Source organism: Synchiropus splendidus, chromosome 17 (genome assembly GCF_027744825.2).
Source record: "Synchiropus splendidus isolate RoL2022-P1 chromosome 17, RoL_Sspl_1.0, whole genome shotgun sequence".
Classification (NCBI taxonomy): Eukaryota; Metazoa; Chordata; class Actinopteri; order Syngnathiformes; family Callionymidae; genus Synchiropus; species Synchiropus splendidus.
The window spans coordinates 9,731,952-9,745,141 of record NC_071350.1 but is presented as its reverse complement, the minus strand read 5'-3'; the positions used below and the strand labels follow the sequence as shown (position 1 = coordinate 9,745,141).

Here is a 13,190-nt window from a genome sequence, read left to right as displayed (position 1 = left end):
GTGTTGAGTTCACGTGTTGGTTAAAAGTAGGGTAAAAATAAAAGGTGAATTAAAATCCATTATTTAACGTTGAAGATAAACTCGTAAGAATTCTCGTATAGAGCCTGATACAAACGACAACACAAACTTCCTTAAAATATATATATCTGGTTAAATACGAACATAATGCGATCTCTTTGAGTCAACAACTCACTTCTGTCCGTTTTTCACTGAACCAGGCTTGATTTCGGGTCTCAACACGAGCCGAACCACAATGCCTCCTGATGTCAGCTGTCAACATTTCAAATGAAAACGCATTCACGGTAACTGCAGAATATTGAACATCAACACACACTGAATGATCTCAAAACAGGAATTACTAAATGACCAGTTAATTTCTGACTAAAAATTACATTCTAAACAAAGAGCAATGATGAACTTCTGTATCACCTATTGAATTGTTCTATAAGGCTTTATCAATTACCAATTTTATTATATATGTAACCTATTTATTTGTTACTAACACACAATCTCACCTGCCATGAGTAGTAATTTTCAATGAATTGCTATGAATATCATAAGGCTAATCTTCCAAGCCAACAGAAACAAATTATGATCGCAGGAGTACTTATTACAGGTGACAATTTTATAACATGAGAAACATACATTGGCATTTGTCTTTGTACAGTAGACAAAACTGCAGTCAGCAGCCACCTCAGTGGATCAGAATAAAAACAGGAGATCAGTGAATGTTGAGCATACAGTACTATGAAAAATGGACAAAAAAGAAAAAAAAGCAAACATTCTTTTCTAAGGATGTTATCGCTACAACATATTTGAATAACTTTGCTTGAGTTGTAGGATCCGTTTAATTAGATTTTGCCGCACTTTTTAAAGATTGAACACTTTATTAGAGGGTGAAGTTGCCAAGATTTTTATTCAGAGGCACTTAAGAAAAAAAGTCTAAAACCAAGAGTTTTGCATGCAAAAATGAACCAGCATATTCTTTCGTACGCAGTGTGATGAGCAATTTTAAGAAAATAAAACCAGTTTTAAGCAAAAGAAAATGGGTGTCGTAATTCATCAAATGTAACAGCAACAGGTCACTGAATCAAATTATTACATTTAAAACAACAACAAAACAACTAAGAGTAAGACATAAGGAGGAAAATGGAAAAAGAAAAAAAAACAAGAGCAAGTGCTGTTCATTTGGTCTGTCCAGGTGATCATGGTGAGGGAACGTATATATTATCCAGTTAAGTCTGTGTTATATACATGTCTTTACAATGTCGTCCTGAATGTTGAAGCAGTTCGTAGGCTTGGAAAATGTTGACGTCTCGGTGGTTTTGCTCTTGTGTTGAGTTGGCACTTGAATGACAGTGTTTCATCCGACTTTTTCGCCACCTTTGTGTTCTATTGCAGCCTGCAGTTCCCAGTCTGGTCCAGCCCAAATCCGAGTAGGGGCCTGACAACGTGTGGAAGAGTCTAGAAAACAGTGCTGTGTTGACCTGGTGGACAGGGAAAACAAAGTCAGACCATTTGCACTTTGTAAAAGAAATAAAAGTTGGTGTGATGCACCCCAGAAGTAAAACAATTGAGGCTATCTTGGTTAATACTGCAGCGGTACAGAACAGAGAGATTGCATGCAAGTGTGAGTGAGTGTAAAGTAAATTCAGAGAAGATGACAATGTTCACTTTGGAATGTTCTAATTCAAATTAGTGGGACTTTCATTGCCTAAATATACAATATTTGTACGGGGAAGAACATCAAGCCTTGTGTGTTTGAGAAGACAAATCATCTACGTGCCATTAGTGGAACACTCATACGTTTTTAGAAAGGTATATGACAAACAAACCACACAGTATCTGCTTTCCAAGGTTAAAAGGAGTACAAATAAGAATACTTGCCCTGAAAACATGGAGCTTAATTCCTGCTAAACATCACTCAAATGCAGTCTCTTGGCTTTTTCGTACACAGCGAGCAACTTTCCGTTTGAATGCCCCGTGTCTGTCCTCTCTCCACTCTTTCTGCAGGGAGGCAGAGAAAAACAGGCTCCATCATCGATAACTGCAGGTTTTACTGAAAAAAAATAATCACAAATCCTTACCGCAGCATCTACATTAGCTGGTGAGTCACCGTTTGGGTCTGCCAGCATTGAGATAACACTTATCATAATGGTCTCAACAGTATGGATGGGCAGCCAGCGTTCTTCGGGTTTCTCATAGCCGTACCTGTCGGCTCCAGGCTCATGTAGAATAGAAATGCAAACATCCCCATTCTTCTCCACTAAAGACAAGGTGGGAGAAAAAAAAAACATTGACGCTGTGACTTTTTTTGTTCTGGAATGAATAAGATACATATATTGAAACTGGCATTTTAATTAGCACAATTTCTTTAACTGCGCAGACGAACCAACAAAGCCACCAATTTCAAAGAATTTGGACATTTTATCAATACCTTAATGTTTCAGACTTCACAGGCTTGAGTTCTGATATTTGGAAGTATGCACATGAACCAAGAGCACACGTGAGAATTGTTCTTTCACAAATCAAGGTCACACTCACTGGCTGCTTGGATGTGCAACACAGCAAATGATCGCGAGTGAAATGCAGTTGCAGACCAGATTTGCTGCGACTCCTCCAAAACATAATGAGCCGCTCAGAACATGAACTGATAGCAGAATGGGCCTGTGAACTCCAACCCATCCCTAGAAATGAAACTAGCAGTCACCTTGACTTACCATTAGGATGCCAAATATCTGTGATGAATTTCATTTTGGGTGGCCTGAGAGGATAGTCTTTGGGAAATGTGAGATGAGCTTTGAACACACCACCTTCACTGTACACAAAAAGAAGATAAAATCAAAATCTAATGTTACACATTATAAAGATGCAAGTATAATAACCACAAGAGGTGAACTGAATTATTTAAACAGTCCACCTTCCCATGTAAATGTTGAGCCCTCAGTTTATTGTGCTTAATTTGCACACTGAAATTTTTCTCAAACAAGTTGGAAATGAAGCTTTTAGAACAATGAAAACTACATGCATGCAGAGACATTACTCAGATTCATGCAGTATGTTAAAGCAGTCAACACTGGTTCTTTGCCAGACCAGAGGTGGAATGACGAGGACGAAACTACTTGTAACTTGCTGTGAAAGTAGAAAAAGATTTAAAAAAAAAGTCTATGTTGGGTAATTTTATGTGTTTTTTCTTCTTTTTTTAACATAAAGTCACTTTATTTTAGTATGAAATTCAATATTTTTTTGCTTTAAAAATACAGATATTTCATACATATTGTGGTTGTGATCAGCACAAATACCTCAAGTTCAACCAAAGAATTGGCAATTGACCTTGTCAAATACAGAGGAAAAAATACTTACTAAAGTGTGTCAGGAGGCCCAATGATGAGAACTTCCCATCTATACAGATCGTTATCCTCAATGAGGCCTGCGGAAAACCCCTCCACTGGATTTTTGTTCAGCTCTAGATGGGGGAAAAATATGGAAAATTAAACTGCGCACTAGATGGAATTATCATATGCAAGTTCTTTAAAAACATCCATTTGATATTAAACCGCATCATTGCATTACAGACAGCCTCTCCTCCTTAACAAATCAGATGAGCACGTTTGTTATTAGGCAACATGAATTTCAACTTCACTTTCAACAGTAACTTCAGTAAAGCCAACATGACAGAAATTGGAAATGTATGGCCTCATAAAGAGAAGACGCATGCTTTCATCAAGGCTTGGCTTCAACACCAGTGACCCGAACTGATCGCAGCTCAGAGACAACGCAATAATTTTAAGTTCTATTTTTAGTATTTTTAACCTCACAATCCAAGTTTAAACCTGAGAATCAACTGCATTTAAGGCGTCAACAAATAGATACATTCAGCAAAAGGCTTTCAACTAAATGGTGAAGTGCAATACAAGTGTTCTGTAAACATGGTGTGTTGACTTACTGTATAGAGCCGTTGCAGTTGTCTAGCAGACTTAAGAAAGCGTACTAACCTTATGAAGCGAAATAAATGTAATCTCGTTTTATTAGTAATCTAGATAACAAAGATGAATGTTTGTTTAAAAAAAAGGGTCACCTCGTTCTGGTTGACTTAACATAAGGACTATGATCCAAACGCACCTGTTTGAATGAGGATACTTAAAAACTACTCTAAAATTAACTAGTTAGGATAATGTAAGAATGCAACCGTATTTCGGGCTCAAACGCTTCTATATACACCGTCGACGTTGCCAAAAATACCAGTTCTATCACAGACCACACGCCAACTTTAACCACAAAATGTGCACTTGGTTACACGACTCTGTTAAACCACTTCCATTAACACCAAGCTAGTCGACTTAGCTTCCCTCCTTGCAAATTTAAAGTTTCATTTAATTCCTCAAACTTGAACCAGTCGGCAATTCAGTGGCAGGCAAAGACGAATTCGTTACGGCAGAAGTGGAAAGTCCAATGTCACCCAAACGCAAGTGTTTGTTTCCAATTTCCGCGCGGTGTGAATGTTGTCGAAGACTGTTGAAGAAAGCAGAGACGTTTGAATCGCTAGCTTAGCAGCCAGCGCCACTTCACGCCAAGGTTTGGTTACCTGCAAGCTGCCTTCTAAGCAGCAGCGCTGACTGGGGCTCTGTCATACCTAACCACCTCTATTGGAGCTATTTGAACCACTGATATTTTGAGTGTTGAATTCCCGTTTACTGCACAGTCCTCGCTCCACTCTATTTTCCGTATAGATTTTTCGTCATTCTTCTTCGCACTCTCCCTGCTGGGACTGCCGCTGCTGCTTCTTCGTCTACGGTGAAATGTACAGCAGCGTAGATCCCAGTTAAAGCAACACCGCCATCGTCTGTCCAAAAGAGCGCAATCTCCTGACCGATCCCTTTTTCCAACTTTCTTTCCACACACATTTCAGTCCTCTTCTGGTTTTATAAACTCAGGTAAACAGATTTTGTTTCATTCCATTGCGAGTCTGTTATCTGTGTCTTTGAATCCTCTTTTTAGTACCAATGTCTTTGTGACCCATCATAGCTTCGCTGCTACAAAATATTTTTCCGTATTTATCCATCTGTTCTTTACAGTTAACCCGCTTTGCTGTATTAAGTAGATATAAATAAATTAATACGTCTCCATTTGGACGATATTTTCGATGATTACATCCTGAATTAATATAATAAATATATTTTTGTTGGTTTAATTTATGTAGCAATATGTGGCTGCTTTATTTTAATTGTTAAAATGTCAAGCGTTTATTTTTGCTGCTATGATCAGCGATTTCCCCTTTGTGAGATTAATGGGGAAATAGCGGAAATAGCTGTCTTATCTAAATAACCGAAAACAGGCATGAGATAGAAAGAATTCCTACTTGTTTCTGGGTTGTTAATAGGAATTGTTGTAGTATTTTCTGTCTATATGTTGTATTTAATATCAGAAAAGTAAAGCACAGTTGTGCATTTAGATCATTTAAAAATGCAACATATATTTTTGACATTTAATACATGACCCCCACATCAATGGTTCTTTGGTTTTGGGGTCCTACTTCACAACTAAGTGACAAGCGATCAGAAAAATCAAGTGAGGGATTACTTAAAAATAATGCGGCCTCACATATGACTGTTAAATTCTAATTCAATAAAATGAAACCAGATTTTTGCAACCCCCTGAAAGCGGCTTTCCGATCCACTTTAGGGTCCTGACCCCAGAGAATCTCGGCTGTGCAGTGTTTTTGGACATGAAATATAACTCCACATAAGAATAAAAACTACTACTTCTACTCCTTAACTCGCCTTTTTGTCGCTTCGGTTTGCCACATTTCACCAGTGAATATAACAAAAGGAGGGCGTGGCAAAAGTGATGTGTGACTTGTTTACATCATTTTAAAACAAGGATCATCTGTGCTTTGGCCTATGACCAACCCACAAGGGGCGGTCTTTTAGCTAACTCAATATCTGCAGGCATTGTAAGATTCTTTCACTTTGTCTATAAACCAGCATGAAGTGAAGGAGCCACTGACTGCTTTGTGCATGGAATAACAATATACAGGCCTCTTCTCCAGGTATTTCAGCATCATTTTTATTTATCACCAAACGTTATGTCTAGTATTTGTGACCTTTCGAGGTATCTGTGTGAAGACAGTGTTAAATATGTCCATATTTGTACATTTATGTTCAGTAACATCATGTGCTACTTCCATAAATGAAGTGAATCATCAAGTGAGGAAATAATCGCAGGACACCATGGAGTCGAACGGATCAGTCCAGCCTCCTGATGAAACAGACAGCCCTGAATGGCTTACGAGTTCCCACGGACACTATGGCTCCACGGCAAACAGCATGCTGTCACTGGCGTCCAGGCCGGACGGGAATCCTGTTGTGTCCCGCACACGAGCTCACATCATTGTAGCTGTCCTGTGCTACATCAACCTGCTCAACTACATGGACCGCTACTCACTGGCAGGTCTGGAAAGCTGTTGTGTAAACACAGCTACGTGTTTGGCAATCACAATAGCCACTTGTTGCTGACTCAACTTTGGCCTTTATAATTTTTAGGAGTTCTTCTCAACATTCAATTGTTCTTCCAACTGAGTGACAGCATTGCTGGGCTTCTGCAGACCAGTAAGCTCTCACGCGCACAAAAAGACCACTTCATTTAAGTGTTAAACAATCATGCCAGTCCTTGTGTGTGTGCTTACATGTGTGACATTTGTGTGTGTGTGTGTGTAGTCTGGGTGTTTGAGGTGTTAAATGAACAAGTGGGTAGGTGTAAGGAGGAAGGAGGAATGTAGATGTGAAAAAAACAGTTATTTATGTGTAAAATCTAGGAAAATAGAATGATAATAATGACGTGAAATGTACAGAGAAGCTCATGATCTCTAGCAGTTGAAATTGAAACAGTTATCTTGGCTAAGAACAATGCAGTTAAGATATGTTTATTGTCCAGTAGTACTGGATAAAAATCTCATTTCTGTGGCTCAACACTGCCAGCTTTTGATGGCTGCTTTTGAATGTGTACTTTAACTTGATGATAAATGAATGTAAGAGATTTGAAAATCAGTGTTTCAAAACAAAATCTCAGACAATGCTGATATGAGAGTCTGACTTTATGGCGGCCTCAATATTAAATTATGAGATTTAATCAACACTGTTGTGGGAGATTCTCCTTCCTGAAACAAACATGCTCTTCTAGTCTTTATCTGCAGCTTTCTGCTGGTTGCACCTCTCTTTGGTTATCTGGGCGATCGCTACAACAGAACTTACATTATGGTCTGTGGTTTGCTGGTGTGGATGGTAACAGCGACAGGAAGCTCTTTCGTCAGCCAGTCGGTAAGAGAGAAGTAAATTCACACTGACAAGAAATATTCTGCTGCTCAACCGTAACAACCCAGCTAGTTTTTATTTGCTCAAATCCACACTGCCATTTTCATTTGAATTATCTAAATAAAGAATTAGGTTAGCAACACAAGATTAATACCTGGAGGTTATGTTATGTTCAGCTAATATTTTACTTATTTATTTTATTATTACCCAAGACCTGAGGTCTTTTGAACCTTTTTGAAACAGATGAGGTGTGCAAGTTCACCGCAACTGAAAGCTGTTGGTGAGTGATGGAAATTTATGCAAACCAAGTCAACACGTGATGCTTGATAAAAAAGACACATTAAAGCCAAATGTTTGGGGGGCATGTTAGGAACACATGTCATTCCTAAAAAAAAAAAAAAAAAAAAAAAAAAATTTGTCATGCAGAAACTTTGTTTCAGGGCGGACCCTGTGTGTAGTAAGCGCGGAGGCTACCCTTATGAATCTTGTAGCTTCTGTTGAACACATTTGCATAAGACGAAGTTTGTGTTGACATATGGAGGAACTTGGCTGAAGTGTAGAAAGACACAAGTATGTATGTCAGGCAAAACAAGCCTCCATGTCTGCTGTAGATTCTAGTCTGTATGACAATATACAAATATTATTTTGAGCATACACTCATATGATTCAGCTCCACACTTTCAATCTTTTATTTAACATCATTCATCGATATCTTTATGCGAACATTACCTTTTTTTTGACATACTTTTATTACTCCCTAAAGCAATTCTGGCTGCTGTTGCTGCTCCGCGGCCTGATCGGGATCGGCGAGGCCAGCTTCACCACCATTGCTCCAACCGTCATTGGAGACCTTTTCACTGGACAGAAACAGAGCATTATGATCTCCCTCTTCACCATCTGCATGCCCTTCGGAAGGTTAGATTGAATTATATAGGACACGATGGTACCTTAATTAATGACGAGGACAAACTCAATTGTTCAGTATTGAACTGAGAAACAAACCAAATAAAAATATTTCTTTGGTTTATATAAGAAAAGTTAAGATGTAAAAAAAATGTTCTGTTTGTCATAATTTAAACTTTTTTTTACTTATTTAAATTGATCTATCTATTTCTTATTTAAATCTATTTAAATGGAATTTAAATTAATTTCATTTTCTGATTTTGTGTGTTCATTGTTATTATTTAAATAAATTATTTACTATTTCTTGGTACTTATGGACTTCATTTTGATCCACCCAATTGATTGATTTACTTTGAAAATCCTGAAAATTTAAGCATTTTTTCCCATCAATACTGAGACTTTTTGGTTCAAATTATTTCATACATATCAGATTTATAAATGCATGTCCTGTTTCCTTTCATTTCTTTATTGTCGCATCATATATTTTTCCCAAAAATGAAGGGAATAAACGCCTCAAAATGTAATGTAACATGTGTATTTTCTCATTTTTCAGTGGCCTCGGTTACATAGTCAGCTCATCAGTAGCTTCCCACACTGGTGACTGGCGCTGGGCTCTGAGGGTAACACCACTTTTATCTTTTGTAGCATAATGATTATCTTATTTGATGAACATGCCTGTCTCCACAGGTGACGCCAATCCTAGTTTTGTTGGGCCTCATCTTGCTTTTGATCACATGCCCAGACCTGCCCAGGGGTGCATCTGTCGACCAGCCCACCAGGCCAGGTTCTTACTGGGACGATGTCAAGTACCTTGTGAAAAAGTAAGTGAGTGTGAGCAGATTTTTTTATAGTTGCCATTGCACTAAGACAAAATGATGGTCTGACTTGCTGGTCTCTAACTGAAGCCCACGAATGATCCTCTGTTTTCCCTTTAGCAAAAGCTATTTCTGGTCCACCTGGGGTGTGACAAGTCTGTGTTTCGTCATTGGAGCGCTGTCTTTCTGGATGCCGTCCTTCTTGTACAGAGCTCGGGTGACTCAGGGTCTTTTGGCGCCATGTCTGGTACAGCCGTGCGATTCCACCGACAGGTCAGTAGGTCACCGGTCCAACCACGTCCTTTTAAATGACCTGAATGCTTTTTGTTTGCAACAGTAAGATCTTTGGAGGCGTGACTCTTGTAACAGGATTCCTGGGAGTGATTGTAAGCACCATCCTATCCAGGTGGTTACGGCCCAAAATGCCTAATGTGGACGCCCTCATCTGCTTCGCAGACATGGCGGCTTCGCTACCGTGTGTCTTTATCGTCATCTTTGTGGCGCCATCTAGCATTCCGGCTACTTATGTAAGTGCTCTTCTTACAGACTCATGTGCCCCAAGATGGGTACTTCAGGGTGTCTGCTCTCAGCCCCTTCTTGTTTGGGGGAAGATTAGAAAAGTTAGACACAAGATGATGCTGAAGTTCTATCATCCAGCCGAGATGAAGGGCTGAGGAGTGTAAGCAGGGTTGAACAGGTTTCTAAGTGTCAGCAAAAGAGAGCAGGAAGTGAGACCTGACAGGATGTATGGTTTAGAGAAGAGGTAGGCAACTACATTTCCTCAGGGGGCACGTTATACTGTGATTGTTTTGTGTTTCTGTCAAGCATAATAAGGACAAAATTAGAAAGAAAAAGCTGCAAGATTTATTTGAGTGGTGAGTATGTCAAAAGTAATTATTTATGATAATAATAGTAATAATAATAAGTCAAACAAAGTGAGGAATTCACCTGAGATATGGAGAGGAAAGGCAGCCATAACATTGATATAGAACTGAAGATGTTTCATGCAAATGGAAAGGTTGAAGTTGCCTTCATGCTTTTTGTTGGAGGATCTCCAGGTTATGAGATTAAATTCTCTGGAATTTCTCAGTCAGAGCTCACGGATGAAACTGCTTTACTTACGTAATGATTCTTTCCTGATTTCAGGTCTTCATTTTCATATCCGAGTTGCTGTTGTTTATGAACTGGCCAATCATTGCCGACATGGCCCTGGTAGGTATGAATCATTATGACAGCAACACTCAAGTCGTTTTGTGATTCTTGTTTGATATATTTCCTTGAAGTACGTTGTCGTTCCGAGGAGAAGATCTTCTGCTCAGGCTTTCCAGATCACACTCTGCCATCTCCTTGGCGACGCCACCAGCCCTTACATAATAGGAGCGGTATGGAAAAGACATGAAGGTTATACAACCCTGTGATGCGCGCTATAAAAAGCTTACACAGCACCTGCACCCCAACAGATCTCTGATGCCATCAACAAATCCAAACTGGACGTCACTGAATTTTACGGTCAGCAGTACAGCTTCCTGGTCCTCCCTGGGATCCTGGTCCTTGGCGCGCTGTTCTTCTTCATCACCTCACGCCACTTGGAAAAAGACAGAGTGGCTGCTCAATTCTCGGATGAAGGTACATGAGAAACCTGCCGCTGACGCCAAAAGTGTCAGACCATCAACTTCTCTTTCTCATTGCTGATTCATGATCGAAAGTTAAACCAAGTGTTAGGATCACAATGGCATTCTCACGCTAACAAGAACAATCCTCTCAAATCAATTTCAAGACAAGATGCGAGTCCTCCGCTGACACAACTGCACCATTGTCGCTCTCAATTTGAAATGGAATTGTTGTCATCCTGATGTGGAACTGTGACTCATTTCGAGTCCTGAGACACGAGTTAGCATAACATGACATAACCTGGTGCAGAAATAATCATGTTTAAATTTCTTCAGGACTTAGGATTGCAACCGTACTTATAGATGTTAAATTCATTGAGTAAGAAACGAAAGCGGAGCGGAGGTGAAGCTGTTCACAGCTGGTGATCTTCACTGTTGTGAAACTGAATCATTGTTAAAGTTTATTAAATTGACCTGGTTTATTTATTATATTTTATTAAGAGAAATGATTAGTATTTTGAATATTTATCAAAATATTTTGCCTCAAATTTACCTCATTTCTTTTATTTAAATTGCTATTTGAAGGGGTATAGTGTTCCTATCCTTGCAATAGTTTTCCTTAAATAAATCAAGGTACTTTGGTCATTACTAGCTAAGATTCTTTGTACTCATTTTTAATGAACAGTCTTTCTCCAATTCTAGCTATTCTGCTCCAAAATATAAGATGTTGTCCTGTCTAACTGTATGTGTGGAGTTTTTTCAACTCTCTTCATGTGAAAGAGGAAGTTTCACATCATTTAAATACGGTATTTATGTTGTCAGATTCTCCCCCGTGTGACTCAACGTCTCAACTTCCTGTGCAATCGAACGGCGAACAGAAGATGTGAACGATGGCTGTTGCAGCTGATGTTCTGTTGAGAAGTTAAATATAATGTTTTTAAAACATTGTGTTTAAAACACAATATATTCGTCCTTTTAAAAAAATGTTGAACTATTTTAGTTTCATTGTTTTTATGGCGCACGAACAACACACTCATCTGTTTTCATGTAAATAAATTTCTTTGGAATTCCCAATAATTAAGTCTAACTCTTTTTACAGGCTTCTGGCAATTGATGTCTTTCTAGAAAATGAAACTTTGTATTGTACATATTCTAACACACATTTGCACATTAAATGCTGTTTAAATTTTTGTGTCTGTCTTGAGGTGTTTGTTGAACCATAAAACGTAATAATAAAAGCTTTTTGAAATGGTTTCAGCGAGTAGTTTCTTCTGTTTTTGATAAATTGAATGTTGAATATTTTTTTTTAGATGTAAGTCAGTTGACTTCCATTATTAACGAACTTCATTAGGTAGTTTTTAAAACTGACGCTGAATCCCACCGTCGAAATGGACCTCCAAAAATGCTGATATGAAAGTGCCAACGATGAGAAACATTATTTTCTGTCTACGAAGCAACATCAGCCTCATCATGACCGCAGGGGCCTGATGCAAGAACCTTCTCATTGTATTCAGTGTTTAAAGCGATGAACGCTATAATTTGTTTTTCCTTTGAATTTTCATTCCGGGAAAGACGTTTTATTTTATTGTTAATTATTATAATAGTGCATTTCTACGCCGCACATTACCCTTATGCTGTTACCGTATATGACCACGCGAGGTCGCTGCAAGCTCACTATTAACGTCAGCGACGTCTTCAAGTTGGACCAGCCAGATGTTGGGTCCCCCGGGACTGCAGCAGCGCTGACCTCAGCTTGAGCGTCTGTTTTCATCTGCCAGTTCAGCATATGTGGTGATGGTTCATCTGCGTCCTGGGCAACCGGGCTCCCAGACAACATCCCATCATAACAAGCAAATGGGTTAAACATTATCTGCTGACAAAGCACAGATCATTCCAGCCTTCCTAGCTTTAAGACCTTTAAGACCTAAGAACTAAAAATGTAAAATGTGGGATTGCACATGTAAAACAACAATTACAAAGATGAAGATGAACAAAAGATCAGCTGAATTATAAATTCTACTTAAAGAAATTATTGAGCGCTTGGTTGGCACTTTATGTTAACTGTAAATAACCACCTAAAGTAAATGTTATTGTGAAGCATCACGAAGAGTTTGAAGAAAATATTGTAACATACCAAGCAATTATATTAAAAAGTCAGTTTAAGACTTGTAAATCCAAGTGTCCATCGGCATAGACGGGAAACATTTACATGGCCACCGGCGGCTACTGCATGTCAATCAACCTCTAAACAGTGTGGACAGCTGCTGCTGGTCGAAGGTCCGCTGGTAAATTCTAGCAGCTGCATGCCATCACATGTTCCGATTGTTTTGCTCTGCAACACGCAGATGATTCCACTGGACGTGGAAAGTATTCGTCTATTTGCATTCTTGGGCATTAGCTTATCACCTGAAGCGAGGTTTACACACTAAACCTCCAGTGCTTAAACTGAACATCTTGTAAAGTTGTTGTTTTTTTTTTTTTGCACGGCTGTTGCTGTTGGACACCAGAATAACCTTTGCCATCTGAAATACAAGTTGAAGAATTGTTAGCGC

At 38.9% G+C, this 13,190-nt stretch overlaps 2 protein-coding genes across 4 annotated transcripts; one reads left to right on the top strand and one right to left on the bottom strand.

Annotated features, from left to right (window-relative positions):
* Window positions 1–538: 538 nt before the first annotated feature.
* ube2g1a (ubiquitin-conjugating enzyme E2G 1a (UBC7 homolog, yeast)) lies at window positions 539–4,961 on the bottom strand. The gene is made up of 6 exons (XM_053846189.1): window positions 4,586–4,961; window positions 3,364–3,466; window positions 2,721–2,818; window positions 2,088–2,266; window positions 1,888–2,007; window positions 539–1,487 (listed from the first exon to the last, which is right to left on the bottom strand). Exons 1-5 carry the CDS (start codon window positions 4,629–4,631, stop codon window positions 1,921–1,923), a joined length of 513 nt encoding a protein of 170 aa, XP_053702164.1. The 5' UTR covers window positions 4,632–4,961; the 3' UTR covers window positions 539–1,487; window positions 1,888–1,920.
* LOC128747933 (protein spinster homolog 3-like) lies at window positions 4,636–11,891 on the top strand. 3 transcript variants are annotated; one of them, XM_053846185.1, is made up of 14 exons: window positions 4,636–4,934; window positions 5,985–6,049; window positions 6,225–6,450; window positions 6,543–6,608; window positions 7,180–7,316; window positions 8,074–8,225; window positions 8,767–8,833; window positions 8,901–9,034; window positions 9,149–9,301; window positions 9,366–9,555; window positions 10,175–10,240; window positions 10,312–10,410; window positions 10,489–10,654; window positions 11,461–11,891. In XM_053846185.1, exons 3-14 carry the CDS (start codon window positions 6,231–6,233, stop codon window positions 11,523–11,525), a joined length of 1,515 nt encoding a protein of 504 aa, XP_053702160.1. In that variant the 5' UTR covers window positions 4,636–4,934; window positions 5,985–6,049; window positions 6,225–6,230; the 3' UTR covers window positions 11,526–11,891. The 3 variants fall into 3 exon arrangements, with proteins under 3 accessions (XP_053702160.1, XP_053702158.1, XP_053702159.1); XM_053846183.1 differs by having other exon boundaries at window positions 6,196–6,450; XM_053846184.1 differs by having other exon boundaries at window positions 6,166–6,450.
* Window positions 11,892–13,190: the final 1,299 nt, after the last annotated feature.